Below are 22415 nucleotides of genomic sequence, written 5' to 3'. Positions count from 1 at the left end.
GGCACGGAGTAGGTATGGGTGGGCGAGCACTCGACAAGCACGCCCACATAATGTAAAGTAACCTACCTCTGTCACACAAAGGAAAAATATACAACCAGTGAACACTGCCGGTGGTGACATACAGAGACTAATCTTGGCGCCTTACTGAACAACTAGAAAGCAAACTAGGTAGGCGTCACGGGCGTGGAACGAATATTGTTAGGAATAACACACAGGGACAGGAAATATGTCTTGTTGATCACAGAACAAAGTAGAGTAGAATATTTCATATTGCAAATACACGAACAGAAATTGCCTTGCGCTAGTCATGAAGTGACACGAACCGACAGCGGGTGGACAATTAGTATAATGGAGTGGATACCCAGAGATGGGTCTAGAATATGGGAAAGCCAGGAACACGATGGAAGGATAAAATATGACACTTCGGGGGTTAACTTTGGTCACAATAAATGCAGGACAGAAGTGGTTGGGGGTCAGTGGGAAAGGCTGTTCTTCTACAGTGGCCTTGAGTAGGCTGATTGTGATGAATATATCATGACGATGATTGTTTACGAGCAAAAAAACAGCGCTAAAAAGACAGGACAAGAAAGGACACAGGACCACGGCGCTGAATAACAACCAAATGTGCTTTATTTCTTCAGTCAGCATATATACTTCACCATTATCACAAAGCAATGACCAACAAATTGATTGGAATACTTAGCCTGCGCAGAGGCTAAGAGCCGATCAATCAGACATGAATTTTATCTCTTTTGGAAGGAGGGAAATCGAGGGGAGGCTAACACATGCCTTGCCACTGTTGTGGATGTGATAAGCTTCTGAAATCAGACGCGCGCATTCATCATGGTATTTTGACAAGAATGTGGTATCTTCAAAAATTAGGTGGCACATGCATTTCTTACCGTTCTTACAATGAATGGATAACTGACTATCAGCAGCTTGTGTTTTACCCTTATTCGAATGTTCCCGCAAGCGGGTATTCACGCACCACCCCGTTTGACCGATATAATAATTCCCGCAAGAAAGAGGAATTTTGTAAACAACACCCTGGCGACATTCAACAAACTTCTGCTTACGGTTCTTAGTACATCCTCTTGTTTTCCTCCTCCCCTCTCGATTCACGTTCTGGCACATACTACCGAGCCTATTTTGGGCAGAAAACAATAGCTTAACGCCTGCCCTGCCGACAACCTTCTTGAGATTGTGCGCCACCTTGTGCACATATGGGATGACAGCTATTTTTTGCTGCGACTTTGTCTCCGATTGTATGGCAACTGAGCGTTTTTTCTTAAGGCCTGCTAAGAGGCTTTCAGCAATGTTAGCCAAAAGCGTTGCTAGAAAACCTGCAAGCTTCAGGCGTGCTAATTGCGACAGAAAACTTTCATCAACTTGGTGGTCACAAGACCTACTTAGCGCCGCCTTCATCACACTGTTGCAATGCCGCGTTTTACAATCTTCGAGTGGGCAGACGAAAAAGGAGGAAGGCTCTTTTGAGACCTTGGCGCATAACGCCAACAGACGTGGCTATCTGAGAACGCGAGCTCCAAGTCTACGAAGCGTAGTTTGTTATCTGAAGGGTGCTCAGTCGCTTCTTAGACTTGGAGCTCGCGTTCTCAGATAGCCATGTCAGTTGGCGTTATGCGCCAAGGTCTCAAAAGAGCCTTCTTCCTTTTTCGTCTGCCCACTCGAAGATTGTAAAACGCGGCATTGCCACAGCGTTCATGAAGGCGGCGCTAAGTAGGTCTTGTTACCACCAAGTTGATGAAAGTTTTCTGTAGCAAGTAGCACGCCTGAAGCTTGCAGGTTTTCCAGCAACGCTTTTGGCTAACATTGCTGAAAGCCTCTTAGCAGGCCTTAAGAAAAAACGCTCTGTTGCCATACAATCGGAGACAAACTCGCAGCAAAAAATAGCCGTCATCCCATATGTGCAAAAGGTGGCGCACCATCTCAAGAAGGTTGTCGGCAGGGCAGGCGTTAAGCTATTGTTTTCTGCCCAAAATAAGCTCGGTAGTCTGTGCCAGAAAGTGAATCGAGAGGGCAGGAAGAAAACAAGAGGATGTAATAAGAAATATAAGCAGAAGTTTGTTGAATGTCGCCAAGGTGTTGTTTACAAAATTCCTCTTTCTTGCGGGAATTATTATATCGGTCAAACGGGGCGGGGCGGTGCGCGAATGACCGTTGGCGGGAAGATTCGAATAAGGTTAAAAAACAAGCTGCTGATAGTCAGTTATCCATTCATTGTAAGAATTGTAAGAAATGCAAGTGCCACCCAATTTTTGAAGATACCACATTCTTGTCAAAATACCATGATGAATGCGCGCGTCTGATTTCAGAAGGGTATCACATCCACAACAGTGGCAAGGCATGTGTTAGCCTCCCCTCAATTTCCCTCCTTCCAAAAGAGATAAAATTCATGTCTGATTGATCACCTCTTAGCCTCTGCACAGTCTGAGTATTCCAATCAATTTGTTTGTGATTGCTTTGTGATAATGGTGAAGTATATATGCTGACTGAAGAAATAAAACACATTTGGTTGTTAGTCAGTGCCGTTTTCCTGTGTCCTTTCTTGTCCTGTCTTTTTAGCGCTGTTTTTTCACTCGTAATTATGAACCAACCAGCCCAAATGCGTTCCTTATTGCAGATGATTGTTTGTATTGACTTTCAAGCATGGAATCGAGTTTCGACGGAAAAGGCATTATGATATGCAACGGGCTTCAAGAACAGTTGAGCTTTACACGAAGGGAAGGTGGGTCTTCTTTGACCTTCAGCAGCTCTTCTGGAATTCTGCCACAGGATACCTTTTTTGGTCACCCCTGAAGGCACCCACGAAGAAAGCAATCTCATCATTGCCATTCCATGAATTTCTAAACGCTTCACAAAAAGGCTGTTCGTATCTTCTTCACTTTATTAAAGCTATTTGTACCCCCGGAGGGGATAAGGACATTAGCCGCTGATTGTAAGCGGCGGCTTTTTAATGCAATACAAAAATTGTAACTATGCGAGTAAAAAATTACTTGTAACCAGAGCCACCACATCGTAACGAGGCAGACGAACTGAATGTTTTTGTCCGGTGTCTCAAGTTTGTTTCTTTCAATTCCTCTGCCGTTCACTTTGTCGTCGACATCTGGTGACAGATTTTTGCCGATTTCCTAATTGCGTTATTATTTTATAATAAGCCGGCTTCAAAAAGCAACAAAAACTTCTGAGGACCCCCACCAAACAGTAAGAGCAGAGAGTGATTGGGGGGTTAAACCAGCTGTCGCTACACAGGCGACGATGCGCGCCTTAGTGGAGGGCTCCGGATTAATTTTGAGCACGTGGAGATATATAACGTCCGCTGAAAACTCAAACACACTGGCGTTTACGCTTTTCGCCTCTAGGAGAAGAGTGGCTGCTGCGGCTGGGAACCGAACCATCGTCCTTAGGCTCAGCACAATGCCATTTCCCCTGATCGACAGCGACTGGTCAGTCCAAGCAGTCCACCCAAAAGCAAACTCCCATTGGGCAAATGAATCCGGCCCATCTTCATCCCTGAAACGGCAACGATCTAGCGCATTGACAATAAGAACTATGATTTTGCACTCGTCTTAACGGCGTTATCTCTCCTATTTCTTTGCCAACTCTTTCTAGAGGAAAATTGCCAATTTTTGTTTTTTAATGCAATTTTAAGTTGATATAAGGAAGATATTCTATTCACAAAGCTATTTAAAACGTTGCAAAGGTAAATGACAATGAAGGGTGCCCAGGAGCAGGTACAAGCCCAGCCGAGACGGAGCGTCATCGACCCCTTTCTCCTTTGCCCAGACGCTACTTTCATTTGGAGCAGCCGCATTGCACCTACTCAAACCGGTAGGGTGCCCCACCCCATCGCAGGCAGAGCAACACCTCTTTACGTTACACCGTTGTGAAAAAAACGCCGTCCCAAATATAAGAAGTAGCGTGAGGGAATGATTTCATGTATGGTGTCAGGCGAGAAACGTGCCCGACATCGGAAGTGGGTGTGCGGGCGCGCATTGACGAGGCCAGCGGGCGTTGACAGGCGTAGTTTCATAGATGACATCTGTAATTTGGCTAACGACATGGTAAGGGACGGATTTGCAAGACAAAAGTCATTGGGAGAAACCGACGTAGCGTGAAGGATTCCAGAGCAACACAAGAGATCCAGGAGGGTAGGGGACGCTGTTGTGTATCTGATTAAAGCGGTGATTTTGGGATACCTGACACGCCGCGGGACCGCTATGGGCTACGTGAAAAGCCAAGCGAGCAGGGGCGAAATAACCCGAGGCATACTCCACGGGTTAGGCGGCAAGCGGAGGTAACAACGTGCCGAGTGGTAATTTTGGCTCGCGATCGCACAAAAGCTAAAATCGTGAGAATCACGCAGTCTCATGACGTGAGGAATTGGACACGAATGTGACCTATGGTATAGCGAGATCCCAATAACAGGGGTTGTCTGACACAAACAGAGCAAGCATATCGGTCAGCGTGCGATTGAAGCGCTCCGTGAGAACATTTGTCTGTGGATGAAGTGCTGTCGTAAGTTTGTGCATCGTGAAACATAAACAAAAAATGCCAGCTATGTTTCGACTTGAAGTACCATTCGCGGTCTGTGAAGAGCTGTCGGGGAGCACCAGGGTGCAATAGAAAATCGTGGAGGAAAACATCGGCTACGTGAGTAGCACAAGTAGTGGAAAGTGCCGCGTTATTGCATATCGCATAGCGTAATCAGTCGCTACGGCAACCCATTTGTTTTCTGATGTCGATGAGAGAAGATGGCCTAGTAGTCCCATACCAAGGCCACAAAATGGTTCTCTGGGCACGTGGAGGGCTCGAATAGTCTAACGGGGGCCTGAGGCATCCATTTTCGTCGTTGACAAAGTTCACATGCGTTTCATTATCGCCGCGCCTATCTGTAAAGGCCTGACCAATAGGAGCGCCTTCGCACGCGGTGCTACGTGCGCATTAGCCGCTGGTGTCCCGCGGTAGGGCACGCCGTGCAGCAGCTGAAGCACAGAGCGACGGTGGGGTCACACACCAAAAGTAGCAAAGCACCTGCGTAACAGCGAATGTTGTGACATAAAATACTCTGTAGTGAAGCAGGTATTTGTTTAGAGCAGGATCGGGAGTAGGACAGACAAGATCATCCATATTCCCCCGCACTGAAGCGTTTCGGGGCTGTTCATCACCGATGTTAACCAACTGGAATATGACTAGGACACAAGCACAGGTATGGTCACTGGAGGGATCAGGAGCTCAGACTGGATGACGAGAGAAGGAGCCCGCGTCGTGATGTAGACGGGAAGACTTATAGGTTAAGGTGAAGGTGTTCTCTTGCAAGCTCAAAGCCGAACGTCTAAGGCGGAAAAGTGAATTATTTAGTTACGAGAGCCAACACAGCTATGATGATATGTAGGTAGTGTGAACGGTCTAACATATAGGTAGGGGCTGAATTTTTTTACAAACCATACGAGCGCAAGGCAGTCGAGTTCTGTAGTTTAATAGTTGTGTTCTGCTGGGTACACAAGACGACTTGCAAAAGCGATGACTCGGTCAAGGCCACCTTGTCGTTGCGACAGCACTGCTCCTATGCCGTATTCAATTGCATCCGTGCGAACTTCAGTTGGGTCTGCTGAAACTAAGTGGCCGAAGATCATATGGGAAGTCTGAAGCTAAGGGTTGTAAAAAGCCTTTGCTTTCTTCGGAAGGCCACCAAAACGTGATGTTTTTTTTAAGGAGGTCAGTCGGTGAGCGGGCGATGGTTGCGAAATTTGGGCCGAAGCGGCGAAGGTGTGAAAATAGGCAGGCAAGACTACGGACATCTTTCGTAATCGAGGCTGTGGAAATTCTTGACGGCACGAAGTTTCACAGGATAGGGTGGACTCCGGCAGCGTCAACAAGGTGTCCTAGGATGGTGATTTGGTGATGTCCAAAACGGCATTTTTGGGATGTCAGCTATAGTCCGGCGCGACCAAAAACAGAAAGTGTGGACAAAATACGTTCAAGATGGCTTTCAAACGTTGGGGAAAAGACTTTCACGTCGCCCAAGTAGCACAACAAAATATGACATTTAAGACAATGAGCAAAGAGTCCATCATGCTCTCAAACGTGGTTGACGCAATGTACAAACCAAATGGCATAACCTTTAAATTGGTACAGGCGATCGGGTGTAATTAAGGCAGTTTTGTGCGGTAGAGGTCGTCAGTGTCGATTTGTGAAAAACCGCTTCGTAGGTCCATTGATGAGAAATATTGTGCACCAGGTAGGCAGTCTAGAGCGTCATCAATCCGAGGAAGAGCATACACGTCCTGTTTGTTACTTTGTTTATGGGTCCAAAGTCTTCCCCTAATCGCCATGTATCATCTTTGTTTTACTAGAATGACTTGTGAAGGCCAAAGACTAGAAGAAGGCTCTATGTGGTGTTGCGAAATATTTCGTCGACTTCTTGGATGGCGCGAAGTTCAGCCAGAGTCACGTGGTAGGGCCGTCCACAGACGCGTGTGTCATCCCTAGTGTTGATGCGATGCCTGGCTGTGAAAGACCTGCCTGCGGGACGATCAGCCATGCCAATTATGTCTTCGAAGGACGCCAGCAACAAGTGGCGGTCATTAGCTTGGGCTGAGGGCGAATTCGAGGCTATTATCATCGGGAGGTTTGCATTTATAGTAAGGAAGGATAATTCTATATTCCATTTGCTTGATTTTTTGTTGACAGCATATGTGGAAAGACCACACTCAACCACGGGACACAGTGTAACAAGGGACAGGCCCCGTGGTTCAACTTGAGGCAAAAAACAAAAATTAACAAAGGGCAGTTTAAGGCCACCCTGAAGAACTGTGACGACTGTATGAGCAAGCATCACACTGCACGTGAAGAGTACGTAAACAATAGGAGAAACGACATAGTAACCATCAGGAATGGGAGAACACGACACTAAGGGTACATTAGTGGCAGCATGCGGGGCAAAGAAACACGCACAGCGGAGTGAAAACTATTCTTAAGCTTTCTGTCATCAACTATAGAATCAGGCACCTACAACCGGAGGACTCCCATGGGCAATAAAGTCAATAATGGCAGAATGCTCCGCCAGAAAATCATTCCCCAGGATAATGTCATGTGAGCACTTTTCAAGCACAGTGAAGTATACGACAGTTTGACGGCCAGTGATAGTGACACGAGATTTACAAATTCGCACAGCATTGGGTGTCAAAAGGTAATCGAGCCGGGGTAAGCACATTTAACCGACGACAACGAAACCTCGAATTTCTTGTGGAGTTGTGCTCGCCCATGTCGATCAGGGCGCTAATATGTAGATCGTCGACGTCAATGTCCAATAAATTCTGCCGGGTGGAGAACGTCAGGAGGCGATCGTTGTTAATTGGCGGCAATGCAGCCTCACCTCCGGGAGCTGCATTGTTTTCCGGAAGCGAGCGTCGAAGAGTAGCAGGCGAGGACGGGCGGCGAGATTGTGGGGAGCAGGTCGTACGGCGTTGTGCTGGCGTGGGTGGCCTGATGAAACATCGAAGACGCATCGGTGTCAAACTGCGGCGGCTGGGAGCGAGGGGCGTAATAGTTGGTTTCCTCGTCTAGGCAAGAAACGTTGGCAGAAGGACACACAATACGATTGGGGTTTCGTCTGCGTAGAAAAATTCGGCCAACCTATGCCGGCGGTGGGGGAAGACGAACGCATCTGACAGTACCGCAAGATGTGCACAACCTGGCGACAACGAAAGCAATATGGGCTTGTCGTCGGGTGTCTTCCGTTCGTCTTGGCTTCGCCTTTGATTCATCGGAGGGCGGCAGTCGCTCTGGCAATTCCGGCGACAAGTTGCGGGCAGCTAAGGCTTGTATGACTCATTGTGGAAACAGGCTGAAGACAAAACTTCTCGCATTCGTCTCGTACGGCAGCATGGATTGAAGGAGTGGTTTACTCAGACATGGGTGTCAGCCTCTGGCAAAGAGATTGTAGTCGGAGCCATAGCTTCCAGTTAGCAGCGTATGAGTTTCATGAGGCCGGCGGTTGGTGCTGCACTAAAGTCGGGCCCCACGTGTTGACAAGCGGGCAGACAAAGTTCTTCCGATGAGTAAGTGGGAGCGATATGTGGAAGCCCGAAAAATTCATTGTGATGCGGCGTCCCTTCGCTTGCTCGAACCATCCAGAGATATTCTTTGATACTGTCGTGCACAGTGCACCACGCCTTGCACATAAGGAGATGAAAAGCGACATCCGTAATTCCTTTTACCACGAGGCCTACCTTATCAGACTCCAGCATACTGACATCCACCTTTTGGCACAGAGATAACACTTTCTGTATATAGGCCACAGACGAGTGACTAGGTGACTGAGCCCGAAATGGTAGCTCTGTTTGAGGTGGTTGTTTGTGGCAAATGGGATTCCCTGATAGTTTACGCATCATCTCTTTACAAGAATCCCAGCTTTGCAAGTTTTGTGCTGTCTGGAACCACGATTTTGCAGCACCATTCAGATGGAAAAAGACAGTGATGGTATCGGCATTATCTTTGGACCGTCAGGAAGTCATGGGATCTCCCAAATGAGACGGAGCAAGGCGGTGGGCGTCAAATGGTTTATACGACACCGAAATCACAGAAGAGAAACACACAACAGCCTCACAGTTCTGGCAGTAGTGTCCAGACTACAGAGTTTACGGCAGTGGCGACTCAGGTCAGGTCGCAAAACTGCGGCGGAAGAGCAGCAACCGGCGACAGCGACGGTGCTTCATCCGCGCGTGACGTGTAGACAGAAAGGACTTCGTCGATATCCTATTCGCGCAGGCTGTACCTGATAATTCGCAGTGGAGTCGGCGTTGCTCACGGGAATTCAGGTCGACTGCCGCAGTGTTTTCGTCCCACGAAGCGGGCTTCGGGCTGGTAGGGAAATTTCACGAGCGATCTCTTCTTTCTTCCTCTTAAGCGCCTTTTCCTTAGCGCTATCTCTCAATTTTGTTTTCTACTTACCTTCCTTTGGTAGGATTTCTTATCTGTCGCCGTGGCTGCCTTGTGTCTTCGGCGCCATGCCCACCGGTTTCATTACAAAGAAGTTGGAAAAAAATATCGCCAATCCACCCTATGAATGTGGTTAAAAAGCAAAGCTGTAAACGGCACCCACAAATATTACCAATGCGAAGTCACCTAAATTAACTCACTTCACTCTACAAATAGTGCAACCACACAGAGGTGAAATACACATAAGCACACACTGTCTTACTTCAAAGAGATATTCTTGGTAAAGTTAAAGTATTGCATGATACATGACCAGTGGTTGGTTGAGTTGTATTGGTATAGCACACGAGTGAAAACTGTTCTTTTGTAAACTAAAGCTCAAACCTGCGTTAGACGATCTCAATTCTCCAATTCTGCCATCGCGGACGGGGGCGACGAAATCGGGCGCAAAGACCAAGGACGAGGTGTTTAATAGAACTTGTTGGGCTAGTTGGTTCATGTTTTCAAGTGGAAATTGGAGCGCAAAAATTCGACAAAGACCCAGAAAGACCAGACGAGACTAGCGCTTCCCGTCACCAGACGGGACTATCGGGACGGGACTATTTTGAGTTTGGTTAGGTTGGGCTAGTCCCGTCTGGTCTTTCTAACAAGGAGCAGGAGCTAGACTAGAAGAAGGAGCAACTACTACTATTCAGATTTCTGAGCACCCCAGAGTGCGGCCCATCCAGAGGAGTGGTTCCTTCTTCACAGTAGCCTGTAATCAGTCCGCGCCGCCTGTGCTCTGTCAACCAGCTGAAGATGGATAGCCAGAGAGGGGCTGGACAGCAGCATCTCCCATTGCTCTTGTTCGGTAGTTTACGGGAAAGAGGAGGGTGCTCAGAACTAAATTCGCACACCCCCATTATGTGGCAAAGTGTTCCTACTTCTGAGCAAAATTTGCATTCAGCGTCGTAGCGTTTCGGGTGCATTGGTGCAGACGCGTCGGGTGGGGGAAGCAGCCGGACTGTATGATCCGTAGGGTAGTTTGTTGTTCTATGGAAAGGTCAGGGTAAGGCGAAGGTAGGGTCTGTCTGAGAAGCCGATATTGCTGGGTTATGTCCCTGAACAGACAAGCGGGTGACTGTCATTGTGCAGCTTCATAGCACGGGGAATAAAAGTGCAGGCTTGGTGGGCGTGTTCGTTGCCGTTCATGGAAGCGTGAGCCACTGTCCAGATGAGGTGAATGGAATCATTTCGGGAGTGGTTTTTTAGCCCACGTAGTGCAGGTCGGGACACCAAACCCGAATGGCAATTCCGGTAGGCGTCTTGGGGTTCGGTTTTACCTTACAAACCCCTGGTTGAGCAAGAGCCAAGGCTATGGCTGCCTCTTCTGCTGCCGTTTAGTCTCCGGTCTTGAAAAAAGGTTGGTTCTGGAGGTAGCCATGATTATAGCGCACTGCTGCGGTCGATGTTGGGAGGTGTCTGTGTAGATAAAGGCATGATCCCCACCGAGGGTGGTGTTGAGCGCTTGAATTGTCCTTGTCGGCGACCCTCGTCGTGTGAGCTATTCATATTTCTAACCAAAGGGAGCATCTTTAGTTCTTGTCGCCAAAAGGTCCAGAGTACATCAAACGGAGTGACATTCTATGCTGCCAAGCCATTCTGCTGAAGAATACGGCGACCCGCCGCAGTTCTGCTCATTTGGAGCTTCCAGACATAAAGATGGCCCTCTATTAGCTCTTCAAACCTGTTGTGGAGCTTCATGCTAAGGAGACTCTCTGTGGACGCACCCATTAAAAGAAAAATGGCTTGGTCAACCACCTTTCTAATCATTGTACAAGCCATCCTCATGTCCTCCATGCCGAGAAGAACACAGGGAGTTTACGTTAGTTACTCTCGAAAGGACAAAAGCTTTAACTAATCGAAAGGTATCGGATTACGTGAGGTCTCACCTCTTCTTGGCAAATGACCTGATCGTATGTATGTTTTCATTAATGCTGTATTTGAGGAGCTGCAAGAATACGTCACTCGTCGTGTTGGCCTTAAGTAGTAGGTCCAAGATCTTGATGCTTGGGCTTGGAGGGGGGGCCTGGCCATTAATGAGTATTTGAATGTGTTCCTTGACATGTCGTTTCGCGTGAGGGCGGACAAGGAGCCGAGATTTTTTACGTGAACACTGGAAGCCACAGGCTTTAGCACATTGGTGTACTAGAAGTGAGACGCGGTCGGTTGATGTGAGCTTCCGTTAAAAGCAATCGCGTGGCATTCAGCGAGATTGCTGGGGTTAACCCCGTCGATATGCTGGGTGAGTGCACCACTTCTCTTCTCCGTTTCCGCGTGGACTCGTAGCTAAATGACCGAACGACGGGCTCAGGCTTTGTTACTTGATTACTTCCAGGTTGGATTCTTGGCGGTGCCAGAAAAATGTTTTATTTGTTCACGGCAGTTTTGTGTAGACACGAACGGTCGCGGAAGAGCCCTTGGGTGTACAGGTAGAAAACTGTGCTATAAAATGGCAGGGTTCCACCTATTATAAGCGCTGTTCTGCTTATACTCGTCGACCCAGTGCGCCACATCAACGTCATCTTTTCCGGAGAACGTTCCAGGGTTGCGCGGTAGGGACACAACAACGAGTGGCGAAGCTGACGTGGAATCTCCGCCGGTTGCCATTGTTGGACGATGGATCTAGCGTCCACTGCGAAGCTCCGTGCTGCGTCGAGGGACACCCAGCACCTGCCACCGAGATGTAAAGTGAAGACATTCTATTCAGAAAGCTATTTACAAGAGGTAAGCGTCAAAGTGGAGTGTTCAGGAGCAATCAACAGCCCCAGCCGAGCGGGAGCTTCGTCGACGTCGCCCTCTTCTGGTAAGACGCTATTTCGTTTCCGTGCTGCCGCATGACACATACCAGAACCGGGAGGCTGTAACAAGGCACAAGGCCCAACAGAGGCCTTCTTAAAATCTTGACGATGTGTATGAGATGCTCCATGCTAATCAGACAAGTGTCATGTGTCTCCAAGAAACACACCTCAATTCTAAACAACAAATTTTATAAATAGGTATATGTTATTTGGAAAGGACACGGTTAGCTGCACACACCATTCTGGTGGTGTGGTTATTTTCTCCCGGAAATCATCAGCATGCCACCCTCTCTCTTTAACGCTGTTCTTGAGGCTGTAGCAATCCGTACTATAATATTCAATAGGTTGATAATGCTATGCTTCATTTACATCTCTCCTGATTTCGCACTTCTGTTCTTTGGTTTCCAGGCTTTGGTTGACCAGCTACCGGAACCATACACCCTCATAAGCGACCTTAACCCGCACGTCTCTTTGGGTATCCTCCCGAATGTATGCCCGAGGTCGCCTGATAGAGAAATTTCTTACGTACTCATGCCTTTCTAACAAAAAAACAGCCTATATGCCATAACTTAGAAGACAATACATACTCACATGTTGACTTGGCTATTGTTCTGCAGCTCTCATTCCATGTCTTGAGTGAGGTGTGGGTACTGACCTATATGGTAGTGACCACTTCCCCACTCTCAACGCATATAGTTAAAGTCCTGAGCAGTTCTTTCCACAACAGGTTTCATAAATCAAAAGCAAACTGGAGTACAATCACAGTAACATTAAAATTACACTACACATTCATAAAACACTTACACGTGGAGGAAGCAGTCCAAGTCATCACGCTGCACATCTTCGATACCGCCGAAAAGTCCATTCCCCACGCCTACGGTGCCGCGCGGAACCAAAGCAGGCCGTGGGGCAATGAGGAATTTGGGAGAGCGCGAGAGGCCCAAAACAAGGTGTGGAGTATCCTCCGTCGGTACCCCACGTTGTATAATCTCATTTATTTTAAACTGGCAAAGGATTTTGGTGAGTGGGTGCGTTGTGAGACGAAAAGGGAGAGTTGGCGCGCTCTGCTTCCATCAACTCATACACAGACACAGAAAGCCTGGACATGAATACGAAAACTCAAAGGACAACAAAGGCAGAGCCGGCACCATGTAAGTACTACAGGGAACACGTCGTAGACCAGGCTAACACACTCGCACAAGACTTCCAACACGCGTCCAGTTGCAGAAATGAAGCCCTCACATAACAAGAATAAATCAAAAGCTGCTTACGACTCAGAATTCCCAACTCATAAGCTGAAAGTTGCTCTTGCCACTTGTAAGCCTTCAGCTGCAGGACCAGACAAGAATACATAAACAATGATACAAAACCTACACCCAGCCACTCTTCAGGCACTCCTAAACCAATACAAGCACATTTTGATTCCGGGGCACCTTCCAACGGCTTCGAAAAAGGCCAAAGTAGTGGTTTTTATTGAAAGGGGCAGACCCTTCTTCTCCCTGCAGATAGAAACCAATTGCCCTGACAACCTGCATGTGTAAGCTTTACGAGAAGATGATAAACCGTAGGCTCGTCTACGTTCTTGAGTACAATGGTTTTATCGAAAGGCGCCAGGCAGGCTTCCGGGCAGGAAGACCCAAAAATGATGAACTAGTTGCATTGGAATCATACACTAAACATGCCTTTGTACACAAACAGTATGCATGAACGTCTTTTTTATATTGAGAAAGCTTATGATACGGGATGGCGTTAAGGCATTCTTGCAGACCTAAAATCCTTTGGTGTAACTGGTAGCAGGCTGAGCACTCTTTCCAGTTACCTTTCTGAACGAACATTTCGTGTCAGAGTCGGTTTGTAAGTTTCAAACTTTCATGTGCAAGAGAATGGCATGCCACCACGTGGCGTATTTAGCTGCACTTTGTTTCTAGTTAGGATGAACTCTCTCCGAAAGCCATTGCCGCGAACCATCTTCTGCTTGATGTTTGTAAATGACGTTCAAATAACTTTTAAAATATACAACATGTCTATATCTGAACGTCAGGTCCAGCTTAAGTTAACAAACTTTCTCGCTGGGCAGACGAAAATGGATTTAAACTTAATCCTTCTCAAAGTATTTGCCTTGTATTTTTAAGTAGACGCTGAATGAAGCAGACCCTGCCATTAAGCTCCATGGCGACACAATTCCTGTAAAAAAGAAACGCAAGTTTTCAGGTGTTGTGTTAGATGAAAAACTAACATTTACCTCTCACATAAAAGAAATAAAACTTAAATACCTCAAAGCAATATACTTTCTTAAGGTCATTTCACACCACTGCTACGGTGCGGAAAAGCAACTCCTCTTACGTGTTTTCACACGCTTGGTGGAGTCCCGCTTGGACTATGGGTGTGTGGTTTATCATCAAAAACAGCGCCGAAAATGCTAGACTCAGTGTTGCACTTGGGGCTTTGCCTCGCTCCGGGTCCTTTCCGCACTGACCCCGTACAAAGCCTACACGTCGAGTGCAAAAAATGGCCCCTAGATCACTAGCGAAGATACACGAATCTTTATGCTTTGACCATTTCGTCCATAAGCCACTATTCTTTCAAACCTTTTATTTGCGATACACCCATGTCCCAACTTTTTCTAAATCGTCCATCTATCTACGCTCCTTTCTCAGATAGAATGGAAATAAAGCGTCAGAATTGTCACCTTTTCAAACACCTCCAAATCAACCCTTTCTGAATTGTCGCGTCCCTCTATAAAGAGGAACGTGATAATAAAAAGCTACCCTATTCGCTAAGTGTCTCTACAACGAGATAAGTGTAGTATCAAGGGGTAATCTTAACGGATAAGATTATTCTGCTACCATCCTTGTATTGCACGTAAACACACAAAATAAAGCGAACAGGTTTGACATCCTCTTTATTTTTCCAGAAGAATTTGCTTTGCACATTAGTGTAGCGCTTCAGATGTAAACTCTGGATTGCACTTTTATGTGATGACACGGGGACAAATGCGATCACTTGCGGAAGGGACGTCACAAGATATGCTGCAAAGGAGCCCAAACCTCGTTCAAAGCGCTCTTCTACTCACACAAAAACGATCGGATACTACCTCCTTTCTGCCTGAGAAATGTAAAATGCGAAGATAGCTTGTATCCTCAACCTTGACTGCAAAACGCTTAGAGAAAAGGCAGCAAGCTTTTGAAATAGACCAAAGCCACCGTGTCGGAAGCACAGCCAAGCTGAGGTAAACCATTTGAAAAAATGGCAGTCTATGCCCATCTGCACATAGATTGGGTGGTTGGCTCCGATTGTACACTAGCTAGAGGGGTACGAGGGGTACTAATTCCTAGAGGGGTAGGAATTACTCTCTTACCAGCTGGAGCCGTTTCATCACCACATTCTCTCGGCACCGTAGTTTGTAATTTTAGCTTTGATTAAAAATACAGCCGTCGAGGCACGAATGAAAGCTGTGTCATCGCGCTCAGCCAAACAAAGCCGTACACGGCGGTCCACAGCGAATGATACCACATTATCCGCAAATGACGTCCTGTATATTTCTAAGAAAACTTGAAGGGAATAGTGTAAGTGGGAAGAAAGCTTAGATATGCTCATAAGTGTAAATGTCAGCATACATACATAAATATACATAAATACACGTCCCACACGTATTATCCGCAAATGACTTCCGGTATATTTCTAAGAAAACTTGAAGGGAATAGTTTAAGTGGGAAGAAAGCTTAGATATGCTCATAAGTATACATGTCAGCATACATACATAAATATACATAAATACACGTCCCACCCGTTTTGTGCAAGTGTAACTAGGAAATGGCTCAAGATAAGATTTGCTCCAAAACAATTACGGCCAATCCAGAAAACTGTTTAATTTCTTATGACTGAGGAAATAAATGGCAGGGAGAGGCGCAATATAATGCCGGTCGAAAATCATTGTGGCTTCGGAAAGTACTTTGCTACATGTGGAATCCGACCCTTTGACGTGCATGCGCTAAAGTTTGGGATTAAACCAGCAATATAAAAAGAAAAAGAGAAAATTTTTCTTATGCCGAGTAATGCCAGGAAGGGGTACGGAAAAGAAAGGCCAGGTCCGCACTATACAGAATTATCAGCTGAACCAAGAGGAGAACGAGATACACAGCTGAAGCATAAAGCTACGCAATAGCGTGAACCGTTTTCGTTTCTGCACGGGCTGTAATATTATACAGGTGACAGCACTTTGCATGATTCAGCCCTTACTTCCCTGTGGAATCTCGTAGATGCGATTCAGCGTAAGGTTTTCTCGGCCTAATGAGTTTTTGGGGGGAACATCTCTTAGAATAATGCATTTTTGTGCTTTTAGTACCATAACATTGTTGCAGAAAATTGGGCCATACTACCGCAAAAGTAGATGTTTACCGATATTTAAAGATATCTAAGATACCTACATTTAAAGTTATATAATCTAAATGTATAGATATCTAAGAAATCTAAAATATATCACTAGCTCAAACCGCATTCCAAAAAGCCACAATCTGTGCGTTGCAGATACGCAGACCGCCGCAGGGCCGGTTTTGCGGCAATAACATCGCTACGAGGCGTGGTGTTTCCGTCGAATGATGCTAATTCGTCAGGCGATGCACCGTGTCATCTGGCGGAACGTACCAAAATCAGTGCGCAATGCCCTCAACAGGTGCTACTACTCTTCCCGACTTCTCGCAATGCTTTATGCTTCCCGCGCTATTGAATGTTCTCGTCCTGCCTTGTTGCTGTTTTCGGTAGTTTTGCGGCTCTCCTAAATATCTTGCAAGTTGTATAGTCACGGCAACCGCCGGTCCGGGAGTGTTACTGAAGCGAAACCGGTTCTTGGTGCGGAAAACGCGCGCTCAGTCCCCCAGTTTTTAATTGCGTTTTGGCTGGTGTTTTTCCCACTAAACTGTTTTATACGGACCTAGCGGGCCGCCTACTGCTTTGAAACCATGCTTCATTGACTGCATCTACGTACCTCGTGCTGGTCCGCTAGCGTGATTCCAGGAAAGTGACTTGGTACAGCCTCCACAAAACGCTTGGCCTCTTCTGCTGCATCGAAAGCAGCTCCGTGCTTGAGCATGACGTGCAGCCTGTAGCCCTTTCCGAACTTTTCACGCAGGTGCTGCACTGTCCCAAGGCATATCATCTGGCCCTGAACCATGATGGTCAGCCGGTCGCACGAGATCTCGCACTCGTCAAGGCTGCGTATAACCACGTAAGATAGCAACGCCCAGCTTTAAGTGGAACCATGATAGCCATGAAGAATCAGCGAGCATTTATTCACTAAAAAATATTGTTAAAAAAAGAGGCCTACAGTTCTATGATGCACCGCACTAGTTCTCGCTATGCAGATATCGAAAAAAAAGCAGAAATACTCCATCCACGATTATATAGAGAGAGCTCTTAGAAATGGCAAGCCGTAGGCCATGCAATGACATTCGCCACCCGGGTTTCAGTACTGATAATATGGTCTTTCCTGCTCTACCACTTTAATGCTGAGCCTTTGAGATAACAGGCATCTTTGCTTCCGAAGACATAATGAAGGTCACGTAAGTTATAAAGAAGCCTACCGATAGACAGCGTTGCTGTCAAAATAAATCTCGAATGTTCACGTGATATGAGCTGGCCTGAAATTTCTACAATTTGGTGTTGACTTGAATACACATTGCCTGCGAAAAATACACCAACCAACAAAGAAAGAGACAGGACGATCACTATCGCTACAACCCCCCCCCAGTGTACCTCGGCACGGATCAACAAAACAATTTTATCTCACACTTGATGCCATTCTCCTAGTGATCGACTGGTCGGCCTATTTTTTCGTCCGCATTTGTTTTGCCGGTAATATGCATCGACTGCGCTGAGAAACTGCTCCGCTCGAATGAGTTTCCCGCTAGCGATGACTAGAACTCCCACATGGTACCTCTGCACGAATGAACAAGAAATTTTTTCTCAGACTTTTTGACATTCCGGTAGAGCAGATTTCCTTAAAAACACGACAATAAGTAGTTGGAAAACTTCTTATCTGTCCAGGGTGTACTTTAGGTTATTTGGGCAAGAACTGTTTGCTCTTTCAAGGTGGCCTTATTTGTGATGACTCGCTTTCACGTTCTTCCTTTATTTATTATTTTCTTGTTTACAACTGGTGTGCCACAGTGTTGTGTGAATAAATCTCTCTTGCGTAAACGTTCGGCGGCCTGCAGTATTGCACAGAGAATACGAATAATAAAAAAATTCGTTCCTACACCCGGTGTAAAGGTGTTGGCAATAAAAAGCTGTAAACTACACCCACAACCATTACCCATGCGACGCCACTTCAATTCAAACAAGTGGCTTTACAATGAGTAAAACCAGACACTTTGGCAATCGTTACCTGTGTTTCGCGGGTTGCAGGCTGAACGCAGCAGCGACGGGAAAATGAAAACATAGATGAGCATCTGGCAAAAGGTAGGAGAAGGGCGGCACGCGCGTCTATTTCGCCATCTCTCTAACTGCCTCGCTCCAGTCTCCTTCAAGGCGTCGCCGCCAAAGGGCGCCCTCTGCGCCCTCCACTCCACAGGCGCTATTTTGTTCACAGCTAATCTAAACTATCATCATCATCATCCAGTCTACGCCCTCTGGGGGCAAAGACCTCTCCCGTAGGACTCCAATTATCCCGGTCATGTGCTAAGTGTGACCAATTTTTTCCGCAAACGTCTTGATCTCATCTGCCCATCTAACTTTCTGCCACCCCTTCCTACCCTTGCCTTCTCTAGGGGTCCACTTTGTTGCCCTTAATGACCAACGATTTCTTTTTTTTTCTTTTCTTTTTTTTATTCTTTCTTTAATAGTGTACATGTATAACAGGAGACCAGGGCTAAAGGCGAAAACCGCCTGACGGGGTCCGCAATACTTGCCCAGCCCAGACGCATTTCTTATTCTTAATCTCTACTAATGTGGCCTTAACACGAGTTTTCTTCCTGACCCACTCCACTCCCTTCTGGTCTCTTAAGTTAACCAATCATATTCTGTTCAATAGCTCGCTGATTCAGCCTCAACTCAAATTGAACCCTTTTAGTGACCCTCCAAGTTTCTGCCTCGTAGGTGACTACCGCTAAGACTCACTTCTCATGCACCTTCTTATTTAGCGGAAATGATAGGCTGCCACTGATTATATGAGAACGCCTCCGAGTACACTGCACTCCATTTTCAGCTTTCTTAATATACCCGCCTCATGGTTGGGATCAGGGGTCAATACCTGGCCCAAGTATATATATTTGCTTACCACCACTTCTACTGCTTCACTACCTATCTCACACCGCTGCTCTCCCGAGACTGTTGAGCCTTCTTTTAGTTCACTGCATAAGAATTCTCCGACCCACATTTCTGCCCTGCTTGTGGATTGCGGCAATCATGCCTTGCAGTTCTTCCCCGAAGTTACCTAGTTTGGATCAGAGGATTCAAACCATATGAACGCCGTTATCATACATTATGTCGTTTTAACCTTGCACGAGGGCTCTAAATGAGCGCGGGTGGTACACCCACAGCTGTGTTCGTTGAGGCAGCGTCTGTCTCCCCGTCTCCTCGTGGGGCATAGTTTAGCCAGTAAGACGACGGGCTGTCGCTCCGTTAGTCTATCCTAGTCCAGGCTCAATTCCTGGTGCTGCCAGCAAGTTGTTTTATTTAACCTGGTAGTTTTTTCTAATGCGGACACGAAAATTTCCTTTGCTGCTAAAGGTATACTGCTTCACTTTAAAATCGAAAGAACCAGACATTTTTGCAAAGGTGCAGTTCAGCCCCCCTCATTATTGATTCACGACAACCAAATATTACGATCTTGGACCATCCTTGACGTGCACGGTCTAACTTCGGCCGACTGACCGCTTTAACGTCTGCCTCCGATTAGAAGAATTTCAGCGTCAGAGGATCACAACACCCGTTCGGGACCCACTTACTTGTGCGAACTGAGCAAGAAGGCGGTGCGTGTTATTCGCTTTACGAGCCCGATGGCATGGAAGATCTTGGTGCGTGATACCACGTCTACGCCGGCGTACGGCTCGTCAAGAAACACAATCGGGGGAAGACCCAGGAGCGCCGCACTGATGGCCAACTTTCGCTGGTTGCCACCGCTGTGAATAAACGAGTCGCAAGCCAAACGTTTGGGGTAACCGTTCGGCATAGCGAATAAAGATAAATTTTTTTCGCACTGATATCACAATAAATGCGGACAGTGACTAAAAGCTCCAAGCAAGGGCGAAAAGATGTCTCTTAAGGCGCAGGCCGATGTAAATATATCGTGATCCTGTGGGAAAGAGTGAAACATATTGTCGCTATATGTGTAGTGTGGTTTAGAAGCTATAAGCAAAGACATACGCTCATTACTTTTGGAGCGAAGTGATTGATGCCAATACTGGCCTTGTGTGTAAGAGCGAAATGCAGTGTCACGATATTTGTCGGCGGCGGTTGAACAGCCGCACGCGAGGAAGAATCATATTATTTTACCGATGGACGCAAATTCTGGTCCAACAAGGACCACGGCGCGTTACGTTTAGAGCGGACCCATGGATTCCGATGATGGCCTCGTCCATGAGAGTGAAACGTTGTATGAATATACGTGTAGCCTTGAATAAGCAGGTACAAGCAAAAAGCAAAGCAAATTAGTTTTGTAGTGTTTAGATGCGTACCAATTCTTGCCCTGTCTGTATGTGCGAAACCTTGTGGCACAATATTTGTTGACCATGGTTAAAAAGCAACAAGCTACGACAAAGCAAGATTACTTTGGGAGCAGAATTATTTATGACAGTCATGGTCCTGCTTGAGAGAATGAAGACTAGTATCAATATACGTGTTGTCTTAGGTAAAAAGCCCTAAGCAAGGGCCAAGGCTCAATATTTTCCGAGCGGACGGATGCATTCCAATCCTCGCCATGTCCGTAAGGGTGACTCCTCGAGTCCCGATATTTGTGGACTGTGGTTACAAATCAGCAAGCGAGGACGCCTCGTCATTCCGTTTGGAGCAGAATGATGCTGGCCAGTCTTGACCATGTCCATGAGAGGGAAACTTAGTATAACTGCATGTGTCGTCTTGGTTAAAAATATACAGGCAAGGACCAAGATACATTACTTTTTGAGCAGACCGATGCATACCAATCCTGGCACTATCCGTTCGAGTGATCAATTGAGTCCTGATATTTGAACTCTGTGGTTAAACAGCAGCAATCGAGGACAAAGACACATTACGTTTGGGGCAGAATGATGCACGCCAATCATGACGCTTTCATCAGAGTGAAACTAAGTATCACTGTATCTGCCATATCAGGTAAAAACAAACAGGCAACGACCAAGATACAATACTTTTGGAGCGGACAGGTGCATGCCAATTCTGACCCTCTCCATAAGAGGGACACCTAAATTTCATTCCAGAAGGTATATGCCACACTATAGAGTCTACATTGTTGTCAACCGATCTCCCACTGTGCACGCTCAACTTAAAATGAAGGGGCCTTGAAAGAACATTTCCGTTTCTCATCACGGCAGGGGCAACAGCAAGACCCCAGGGCCTTTTGTCGCTGCCTTCACGGTGATTTATGCGCCATCATTGCGAGTACTGCTGACGATGATGTAGCCTCCACAGTGCTGCCCGTAGCTTCTGAAACAAATTATATTATAATGACATTTTTTCGCAGTAGGTAAATAGCCGCACGCGATGGCAAAGTTATATTACTTTGAAGCAGATGGATGCATGATCATCATCACCAAGTTCATACAGTGAAACATATTATTGCTGTATGTACCGTCTTGGGAAAAAAGTACAGCAAGGACCAAGATACCAAGCAGAATGATGCATGTCGATCACGGCCCAGTGTGTGAGAAACAACTTATGAAGATATGTGTCGTCCTGGGCTACCAAGTAAAAGCAAGGTCCGGGGCACAAAACTGTTGGAGCGAACCGATGCGCTCCAGTCCTCGCCCTGTCGGTAAATGCGAGACCTGATATCACGATACTTGTTCATTGTAGTTAAAAAGCAAAAGGCAAGGACAAAGGCACATTACTTTTGGATTAGAATGATGCATAGCAATCCTGGCACTGTCTACAAGAGTGAAACTTAGTATTTATGTATTTGTGGTCCTGGGTAAAAAATCGACGCGCAGTGTCGCCATCGCTAGGCCGCGCTTGGCTCCTCTTACGTAGCTACCCAAAGGTCCTGCAGGGCACCGCATGTCCAGAAGTTTCCTATTACCATTTTTTGCGTACGCCACCGGACAAGGTTCAAGCTTAAACACCCCCGCTTTTAAACGCTAGTAGTGAGCACCACGGCACATTACGTTTTGAGCAGAATGACGAACGCCGATCGTGGCGAATTCAGTCATAATTTGGCCTAGTGTTGCGACTTTATCCGACAGTAGTTAAAAAGGTAGGAGAATGTGAGGACAAAGCGAGGACAAAGTCAAATAGGTTTTTGTCAAGACTTGCATTTTGGTTTTGCCCTTATCCGTAAGAGCGAAACCTAATGTCACAAAATTTGCTGAGCGGAGAAAATCTACCAGAGAGGGCCTAGGGAATTTATTTTGGGAGGGGGCAAAGGGATCCTAACCTTGACCCTGTCCTCAATAGGGAAACAGTATACTT

At 46.5% G+C, this 22415-nt stretch overlaps 1 protein-coding gene across 1 annotated transcript in view; it reads right to left on the bottom strand.

Moving 5' to 3' along the window:
* LOC144163771 (phospholipid-transporting ATPase ABCA3-like) overlaps window positions 1–22415 on the bottom strand; it is a 75717-nt gene that overhangs the window by 2943 nt on the left and 50359 nt on the right. The window contains exons 5-6 of the mRNA XM_077694496.1: window positions 19742–19915; window positions 16783–17008 (exon numbers count right to left, since the gene is read on the bottom strand). Coding sequence (XP_077550622.1) covers window positions 16783–17008; window positions 19742–19915 — 400 coding nt within the window. The remainder of the gene's footprint in view (window positions 1–16782; window positions 17009–19741; window positions 19916–22415) is intronic.

Source organism: Haemaphysalis longicornis, unplaced genomic scaffold, assembly GCF_048455015.1.
Source record: "Haemaphysalis longicornis isolate Haplotype H1 unplaced genomic scaffold, Haemaphysalis longicornis Haplotype H1 scaffold_13, whole genome shotgun sequence".
NCBI classification, from domain to species: Eukaryota; Metazoa; Arthropoda; class Arachnida; order Ixodida; family Ixodidae; genus Haemaphysalis; species Haemaphysalis longicornis.
Note: the sequence above shows the minus strand (reverse complement) of the source record. Positions and strands in the feature narration are given on the sequence as shown.